The sequence below is a fragment of the Phragmites australis genome, chromosome 3 (genome assembly GCF_958298935.1).
Source record: "Phragmites australis chromosome 3, lpPhrAust1.1, whole genome shotgun sequence".
NCBI lineage: Eukaryota > Viridiplantae > Streptophyta > Magnoliopsida > Poales > Poaceae > Phragmites > Phragmites australis.
The window spans coordinates 2,919,345-2,928,949 of NC_084923.1; the positions used below are offsets into that span (position 1 = coordinate 2,919,345).

Consider the following 9,605-nt stretch of genomic DNA (forward strand, 5'->3'; position numbering starts at 1 on the left):
AGCTACACAAACTGACAAAGTACCAATCCATATCGCCACAGGAGCACTAAAACCCAACATATAGTTCACAGTTAAAATCAGAGAAGCACAATCTCCTGCACCTGCAGAGCGGTCTGAGAATCCCGCAGCCAGAGAGAGAGAGAGAGAGAGAGATCACCTTGAGAAATCTGGAGCAGACTGTTGGCGCGATGGATTGACGAGAGAAGAGGCAGTTCAGCCGCTTCGCTTCAGCAAGGGGCGTGGGGGAAAAGAAGGGGAGAGGCAAGCGACGGGTGCGCGCCGTTACCCTGACGCGAACAGAATCCCACCCGGACCCGGGGCTCTGCTCTGGATGGACGCCCGCACGGACCACGTCGCTGTCGTGCATGCCGCGCACATCACAAAGAGCGGCGGGCGAGAGCGAGAGAGTATTCAGGATAGGGACGAGAAGTCCGGGGGCGCTGCGGGCGGCTGAGGATTGGGCCAGCCGTCGCTTCCACTTGGGCGCCGCCGACGCCGCGTCGGTGGTCTGCCCCGGGGGGCCGGTCGCCGCCGGCCGGAACAGAGGCTGTCTCCCACTGCCTTGCTCGCCTCCCCTGGTCGCCGCCGGCCGTATGGAGGGCGAGCAGCTGCCGCCGCGGCCGCCATGCCGGTCGGGCGCCGTGGCTGCTCGGACTGGTGGCCGCCACCAGTCGGGGCGCCGCTGCCGGTCGGGCTGGTGCAGCGCGGCCGGCCGGTGCGTGCCGTGTGGCTGGCCACCGCCTTGAGGGAGGAGAGCCGCCGGCCGGACTTTGTGCCGTGCGCCGCCTAAGTTGGGAGGTCGCCGGATCGGCTGACACTTCCAGAGGACAAGCGCCAGCTGGGCCGTATTGCGTCAGGGCTGGTGTGTCACCGCCATGGAGGCTGTGGGGCACTACCGTGCGGTTGACCGCCGCTGGGTGCGGTAGAGCGGACGATCAGCCGGCTGCTCCACCCGGTCGCCGCCATATGTACGCTGCCCGATGAGCGGCGTGAAGAAAAGCGCAGCGGTGAAGAAGGCAATCACCTTCCCTTCCTCGAAATCGATGAATCTGCTGGCGTTACGAAGGAAGCGGAGAACGGCGGTTACCAGATCCTGCGGCGCGAGAAGATCGGCAAATCGCGTGCTAGGGCTCCAGGGGAATGCAGGGTGGCGTGTAGTTTTTTGATGGGCCGGCGAACGATTGGGCCGACGTGTAGTTTTTTGACGCACGACGAAACTGCTGGTTTAAAGGAGTAGAGATAAGTTGATGCTGCCTGCGTTGATAGAAACACAATTTGATGCAATCATACTGCTTAACAGGGAAAGGATCTGATTAATCGATTAATTAATAGGGCAACCACAAAAGCACAAATCAATGGCAAGTTTCATTGAACTAGAACGGAAATAGCGTATGCATGTGAGAAAGTTAAAGCAAAGGTTCATTTTGTACTAACACCGTGCCTTCAGCTACCGTTAGCGTCATGATCATATCTGGAAACAACACCTGAATTGATGTTCATAGCAAATAAATCATGACTTGCAGTGGTAACAAAAATGCAATTCAAAACTCTTTTAGACAAAAGCATTTTATCACCTGCAAGAGTAAGATTAAATGTCTACGGCATAAAAAAACAATAGCATGCTTACAGAGTAAAAACGAGCACTACCATGCCAACGAGCAAGTTCATGTACCGCATGCTCAACATCAATTGAGTCTTGGAACATACAAAACGGACACAAGCACCAGCAGGTAGACTTGCAGAGGTATGTAAATCACTCCAATGAACTCTAGACATTAACCAGTCACTCCAATAAACCCTAGACATTAACCAGGGTATTTCAATCTTCATGGAAGCAGAAAAAAAATAAACACAGGAACCATCAGTCACTTTAGGACAGTTCACATTTTTTTAAAAAAAAAAAAATCTTAGTACTGTTGGTACAAAATTTCTTCAGGTTATAATAACCATGAAATTCAGCTAAACATTAATTTTTCACACTTCAAAATACAATATCGAAAGTGTTGTGTTCCTGAAAGCACTGCAAACATCATTACCACAGAACCAAGAACTAATGATACCATTACTCTCATGAACTCCATTTATCCATTTGTCCACAAGCCTCAAACCCTGGGCCGTAGCATTAGAAAGGATAGAGTCCTCATCAACTCGGCGCTGAATGTAGCACAGAATAAAAGCTGCCCCTGAATCCTCATTAGCTTTGTCAGAAATCAATTCCCTAGCAGTCTTGAAGAGAGGGAGTATAGCATCAGGATTGTAGGTCACATCGGTGCCTATTATGCAATCAAAACCTGCGCCATTGCCAGAAAGCTCTCTGACAGCCTTCACATCATCTTTATTGCCCCAAAATAACTTCCTAATCATAATTCTGTTAAGCAAATTAGGATCCAAATTAGAGGAAATATTCTGTTTAAGGAGGTCCAGTGATTCTGCATCGCCATCAGTAGCTACAACAAACTTAGCGAAACTTGTGGCAACCATTGAGCAGATGCCAGCCGAGCCACAGCCCAGCTCCAGGACCCTTTTGCCTGCAGTAATGGAAGGATTCTCTGCTAAAAGACTGCACATGAATTGAGCTGATTCCCAAAGCATTAAGCCAGTTAATTTGCAGGTGTGCTGATATTCTTTCGTGAGCATTTTAATTTTGAAGTCGTGACCTTTTGCATTGATCCCAATAATTTGTACCTGCAAACCAAAAACGTTATGTCAAATTACCTCACCAGACAATAACAGTGCTTAAAGGTACCTGGAAAGTGGAAACGTAAAGAGAAAAATAAGTCAGATTTTGTGGGTGCAAAATAGAATAAAATTTTATTTTTATGGTGTTGAACTTTATCAGGAACAACCGAAAAAATGTTGTAAGAACAATGACTGAAGACAAACAAAGGATGTAGATAGGCTGCAGACAGCTGTTGTAGTAAAAAACAGAAGCTGACTGCATGCCTTGGCAGCCATAGGATTGCAAATCAATGTACATTTTGATAAGGTTAGGGGGTTTGTCTTTTTGTATGCAGCAAATCCTCAACCACCAAACCCAAGTAAACAAATTAACAATAAACCTACTGTTCATTGCCTGCTTTAGATGAACAGAGTAGAAAGTCAGAACAAATATTTTCAATTTTTCTTTGGCAATAGTCTTTTCAATCTCTTGTGCTGCTTCTTCAGACTCAGCTACCAAACTTACTGAAGTATCATTCTTTTCGGGGCAAAGTATCCAGTTAGCTTTTTTGTTTTGTCTTCACTGACTCTAAATATTTAGTTCAAAACTTCAAATAAGACTAATAAATTGCAGAGTATATAGTCATCAATTAGCTGTTGCACGTAATCCAATTATTTCACTGCAATTCAAAGCTGAAGTTGCAACATTACATCGTAGGACCAAACATAAATCTATGAATACTTTTACCTCATCTAGGTTGTGTGACATTCCAAACATATTGCAAAAATTCTCAGAAAGATCAATTTCTTCACTACTGCTTTCCTTCTTAGAAGTGTCAGCAGCTACCTCATCCTCTTTTCCTTCGCAAGCATGGAGGTCATGTTGACCATTTGGAACTTGAGGACCGGCTGAGTCGAGGGTGAAGGTAGCTTGGATCCAATTCCTAGGTAAGATAAACAAATACTGAAAAAATTAGGCATTTGTGAGGAAAAATAGTTAATGAAATCGTTTGCAAACATAAATATAAGGAAAATAACAGTGGCACAGGAAAAAGAATGAGCAATATAAAGGACAACAGAGAAAAAGCACCAAGCACATGCTACATACTCCGTACTATTGATCGAGGGGCACTTGGCGAATTTAAATGTAAGCAAGCTAGTCCAGCACAATAAATTATACTAGATACTTGATTTCCTCAATCGCTTACAGCTATGGACAACTCTAATCTGCATTTGATAATAGAGTGAAGCAAAGAGCTAGGCAAGTGAAAATAATTGAATCAAATACACATTTTTAGAACGTACATAATGATGAAAAAAATTCAAATTTATCATACTGAAATGCAAATAATGATCTAGAATTTTAGGTTCCTTGTTGAACTTTCTGTTCTAAAAATGTTACAAAGAATATCGTTGTCTGGAGTTAGCAACACAACTAGCTGATTTTTGTATGAGTTCATTAGGAAGTGACGATGTATACCAAAAATACAGCAATACTTAGCAAAGAATCATCACCTGTTCATCACCAAGTCTAGTGAACGATTCTCAACTTGTTTGTTGTGCACAAATATTTCCTCAAGAGTAAACCCACACTTTGAGAATAAATCCACCAGATATTCATTTGAAAAGTAATATGCACGCTGCACAGAACATGTGTTGCGATGATTCAGATAATCATTTGAAAATTAGCATACATACTGGATGGAACATGTAAATGTGACAGAATTTCACTTGCAGAATATGTTTATTGGCAATCCACTCACCGTGCCATCACCTCTGACATAGAAGTTCTCACTTATTTGCTGGCCCTTAGACATAAGCCTTTCCTACAGTTTATTTACAAGAAGTCAATAAGATATTCTCGATGGCTAGTGACTTAAAAATTGACATAAATTATGTAAAAAATGGCCTTTAAAGGTATGGGTCTTGAAAGCATAGTACTTAAGTGGATTTGTTATCCTATAGCATGATCACATAAGGGAAGGCATAGGTTACAGAAAAGAAACGAAAAACGAAAAAAAAGAGAGGCAAGCTGCATAAATGGACACCTCAGTAGGAAATGAGAACATCAAAGGGAAATTCAAATATAACAGCATGATTTTGATTAAAAAAGAGTGAATTACACAAAACTACAAGTATTGTGCCATTTGTAACATAAAAGTACAAGTATTGTGCCTAGTAACAAAACTACAAGTATTGTGTACCAATTTCACACAAAACCCAATTTCCGTTATATCTGCCGTCGAAATTAACTATTCACCGGTACTGTTTGCTGATACAAAAACAATGGTCTTTTGTTTCTCCAAAATTCATAAAACTTTTTATACATGTTTCATAATCCATGTGCAACCTATTTTAATTGGATTCACCCAAAAAGCCTAAAATTCTCCAAAAAATACTACTTTTATAGCTTCTAACAATTGTTAGTGCCTCAAATAAAATCCTAAAAATCTGTGAAAATTCACTAATATTCTTCTTATACGATGGATTAATTTCTAAAATTATTTTCAATCCTAAGATATATGGTGAAAAAGTGAGTTCCTTTGTAAAATTATTTTCACCGGAACACACTTTTTCACCTGCACATAGATTATGGAACATGTACAAAAAATTCTAGGACTTTCGGAGAAACAGAAGACCACAGATTTTTGTATCGGTGAACAGTACTGGTGAACAGTGAATTTCGACGGCAGATATAACGGAAATCGGGTTTTGTGTGAAATTGATGCACAATACTTGTAGTTTTGTGCAACTCACTTATTAAAAAATAAAGATAGCTCCTGCATTTTAAGCATGCTGCTAACAAGAAGTCGCGGCTTAAAAAAACATAGTAACAAGCAGACTGAGACTTAGGGCCTGTTTGTTTCTGCCGGTTTCTGGCTTCTGCTTCTGTCAGAAGCCTAGAAGCTAGAAGTCCAAACAAACGGATTTGCTGAAAAGTGGTTTTTGGAGAAGCCAGAAGTCTGCTTCTGAGGAAATAAACTAGAAGCTGATAGTAGCTTTTCTGAGAAGTAGTGTGCTGAGAAGCTAAAAAATTATTGTAAAATCTAACAGCTAAAATCCAAAAACAGCTTTTCAGGATAGACAAAAACACAGTTTTTCAGAGAAGTCAGAAGCAGAAGCTCAAACAAACAGGCCCTTAGCATTTCAAAATATTCCCCTTCGATGCATGATTCCAAATGCTAAAAACATACACAAACAAGAGCAGGAGAAGAATATGATTCTTAGAAGTCGTACTTTCAACAATTCAAATATTGAGATCTGAAGAAACACATAAGAAATTAAACCTGGGCAAGGTCACCAAAGGCATAGTCCCGAAAGAGAACACGGCCACCATGCTGATAGAGAAGACAAGAGTTCAGTTACCTAGGTCATTAGGACAACTTCTGAAAAATGAAGGTTAAGACTTACTGTAAGAAGAATACTTACTTTTAGAACATTTCTAACATTTTGCACAACTAAGGGCATTTTTTCTGGTGCAACTGCAGAGAGCATAAAGATCTACTTAATATGTTAGTTGTTTGTACTTTATACACTCACAAATATTGAAATAAAGGTGAACAAAAAGTCAAAGATGCCAAACAGATTATTCTAAATAGACATATAATCAGAGTATAGCTTGTTACCATTGTTATAATGTCGGCAGAAGAAGGTTCCATATTCTCAGTTAGTTGTTCCGATGTAGTATCACAAACAAATGCATTTATCTGGTCAGGTATGAAGTCCTTGTGTTTCTGCATATACAAACCAGCCAATGGTGACATAACAGAGATAGGGTAAACAACACTCAGCACATGAACCAATTGTTCACCTCTTACTGGGAATTGGATAAACAACTACCTTGACCAAGTCAACAGCTCGTGGAGAGAAATCACAGGCATGAACAAATATATTTGGATATGTAGAGAGCAACGGAAAAATTGTGTTTCCTGCTCCACAACCAACCTGCATCGAACTTCACACCAGTCATACTTCTATTTCATGCAAACAAAAAATAGAAACAAATTTGCTAGATGCGGGTATGCAACAATCACAGAATGTAAAAGCGGAATGCCATAGATTCTATTCTGATTTGAACATGGTCTGCCTTAAAGATTCAGATACTAAGATTCCAAAGTTCATACCAAAGAGTGTTCATATTCATATTTATTCGTTTCTTTATGGTGATATTTAAGTTTCTATAGAATCCGATTATCAGATACAACCATACAATGGAAGTTACAGAAAACAACCTTACAGGATCATTGACATCACCAAAAAGAAGGCAACCATACCTCTAGAACCACCATATTTTCTCCATCTTGGCCCTATGTCCATCAGAATTATATCAGCTTCATGTACAGTATGGAAAAATTGGGGGAAGATTGTTTCTTATGTTTACCTCAAAGTATTTCCCCCATTCTTTATCCAAGTAGTGTCGATCCTTGAAGAACTACCAAATGGAAGGACACAAATCATATACACGATGAAACAAATCTAAACAAGGACACATTTATGACATGGAAAAGGTACTTGAGGTAGAAAATGAAAATATATTGCTGCAGCGTATTTGACGCAGGGGGCCAAAATTCACTGAATTGTTCAATGTAACACTTATCAGCATTTCTTCAGTCACCAGAATACATAGGGAAGCAGGACTAGAGCAATGTAATCAAGGGTGTCATTGTGTGTATCAGGAATGCGAAACCCAGCCCACCATTGAGTTATTTACAGCATAAATAAGTGCATGGAATTAGCACTAGTGGCACTTGCAAACAAAAGGCAAGGCTATTGGGTAGTACGAACTAGGTCATGCATCCTTGGTTCAAACTCTGCTGTTTAGAGTTCACAGTTTAGACCTTTACTCTTGCACCATCTGCTAGCTCATGCCATTGCTGACAACTTCTTGATCCTAGATGATAAGACTCTAGATTCCAAATCCAACTATTATCATTCGCAAGCTAAATCTTTAGCTACTTCAACTCTTCAAGGAAGTGAGAAATATGGCCAGGAGTGTAACCTTGCCCTCGTGACGCTTGTAGAAGATATCCCAGTACCTCCTGGCGTCCCTCTCGTACTTCTCTGCACCGCAAAACAAACAGCCCGTAAACACGGCGAAACAGCACCGGAGAAGGGGCGGTTTGAGTTTCGCGGCAAACCTTTCCAGAAGGGAGTGACGAGCCTTCCGGAGCCAGTGGAGGACGACGAGATCTGCACGCTGCCTCGTTGCTGCTGGTCGCCCGCGGCCATGGCGTCCACTTCGAAATCGAAACCGCCGGAGGTTGCGGCGGGACGACGGGTGGCGGCGGTCTGCCGGAGCGACTCGAGACCTCGGCGTTGACGAAGGGTTGGATTTTGAGCAAAACGACCGAGAATGCGGCCCATCCAACCGTCAGATCTAATTCGGCCGATCGCTCGGCTGTGAGTTTGGGCCATGCAATCGGTGGGCTGCCTTCGTTTGCCATGCAGAGGTTGTCGGGCTTTCTCGGGGAGTTTTTATTTGAAATATATTTTCTTTTGTTAATTTAACAAAATTTGGTGGCCATTTTAAAATTTTGATAAAATTAGGCGCCTTTCACCCGACGGGCGACATATAAAAATCACCTAATGGAGGGGCGACAAGGCAGCGTCCACCGTTTACAGTAGTCTAGATGACTTATCGCCCAGTGTATAAGCGATGCCATTTACATTTTGAAAAAAAATATAACTTTTTCATATGTTAAAGCCATTTGAATACCGAACCTCTTTCGATATTCAAATTACTTCCCATGGAAGAATTATTAATTACAAAGTTGTAGATATTATTAATAGCTATAATGTTTGTATAAAATCATAATTTTTTGTATGAAAAAATTATGATTTTTTGGATATGTGCTACATATGAGATAACCTTCTTGCCCGATGGATAGACAATTTTTATAAAAATCGCCCACACATCGTGCAATAGGTCACCTATAATGCTGCTAGTGGTGGATATTAATGTCGATATAAAGAATAGGGGGTCTCCTATTAGGAGAGCCCAAACCGACAGATGCCAGCTGTTAGTTGATATTTTTAAAATAATAGCCCCCCGTGTAACTATGTGAGGCTCATGTCACGTTCCAAAGCTGTAATTAAGCATAATCATGCTTTATGAGCATTAGGTTTAATTTTGAGTAATTTTGTTTCGAAGTATTAGATCACTTGGTTTTAAGTCAATTGGATGAGAGAAGGAAATTCGAGAAAGAGAAAAATAAATTCATAGTTGAAACAGACTTATTCTCTAATACGTGGGTCTCACCTAGTAGGCCAACCACCCCTCACTCTCTTGGGCAGTAGCCCACCTGTCTCCTCTCTCTCCCTCACTCCCACCCGAGCTCCCTCTCCTCTCCAATCGGCTAAGCCAAAAGAGCCCCTCTCTGTCTCAAGCACTCTCTTCTTCTCTCCAAAATCCCATCTCAAGAGAAAGAATCGAGATATGCATGTGTTACTAATGCAATCCTTAGCTCCTAAGCTCCTCATCCATTCATTTTTTTTTTCGTTTTCCCAAAGGATTCGAACCGGTTTTGATGTATTTTGGTGTTCTTTTTTAAGCACAAAGAGTATCGATGTTCTTCCTCTTCCTGAGCTTTTCCAACTTTCACCGACGGTCACCAACCTCGGCAAAGCATCTTGGGTGAGTCTCCTAGACTCCCATGGCAAGAATGCACGTTTTAGTGGGTCGATTTCGAGTTTGGAGCTAAGTTTGCGGAGTTCTTGAGCTTTGAAGCAAAAAGAGAGGATTTGGATGAGTTTTGTGCTAGGAATTGTGTTGCTACGTTGGTGAGTGAGTTCTAGTCTACATGAACTATCTCAAACATATTTCTTTTTGGTTTGGAGAGGCTTGCAAATCAAATTAACTGAGTTTTCTCCCTCGAAGCAACCTCTCTGGACAACCCGAATAGCCCGGTTAGAACCCGGATAGTCTGGGTAGCCTAGTGAAAACTCCG

At 41.7% G+C, this 9,605-nt stretch overlaps 1 protein-coding gene across 2 annotated transcripts; it reads right to left on the bottom strand.

Annotated features, from left to right (window-relative positions):
* Positions 1-1,861: 1,861 nt before the first annotated feature.
* On the bottom strand, positions 1,862-8,014 carry LOC133911568 (uncharacterized). 2 transcript variants are annotated; one of them, XM_062353864.1, is made up of 12 exons: positions 7,797-8,014; positions 7,658-7,719; positions 7,040-7,090; positions 6,933-6,965; positions 6,499-6,603; positions 6,285-6,392; positions 6,088-6,159; positions 5,946-5,996; positions 4,422-4,484; positions 4,174-4,298; positions 3,506-3,602; positions 1,862-2,685 (listed from the first exon to the last, which is right to left on the bottom strand). In XM_062353864.1, exons 1-12 carry the CDS (start codon positions 7,885-7,887, stop codon positions 1,975-1,977), a joined length of 1,569 nt encoding a protein of 522 aa, XP_062209848.1. In that variant the 5' UTR covers positions 7,888-8,014; the 3' UTR covers positions 1,862-1,974. The 2 variants fall into 2 exon arrangements, with proteins under 2 accessions (XP_062209848.1, XP_062209847.1); XM_062353863.1 differs by having other exon boundaries at positions 3,407-3,602; positions 7,797-8,013.
* Between the last annotated feature and the right edge of the window lie 1,591 nt (positions 8,015-9,605).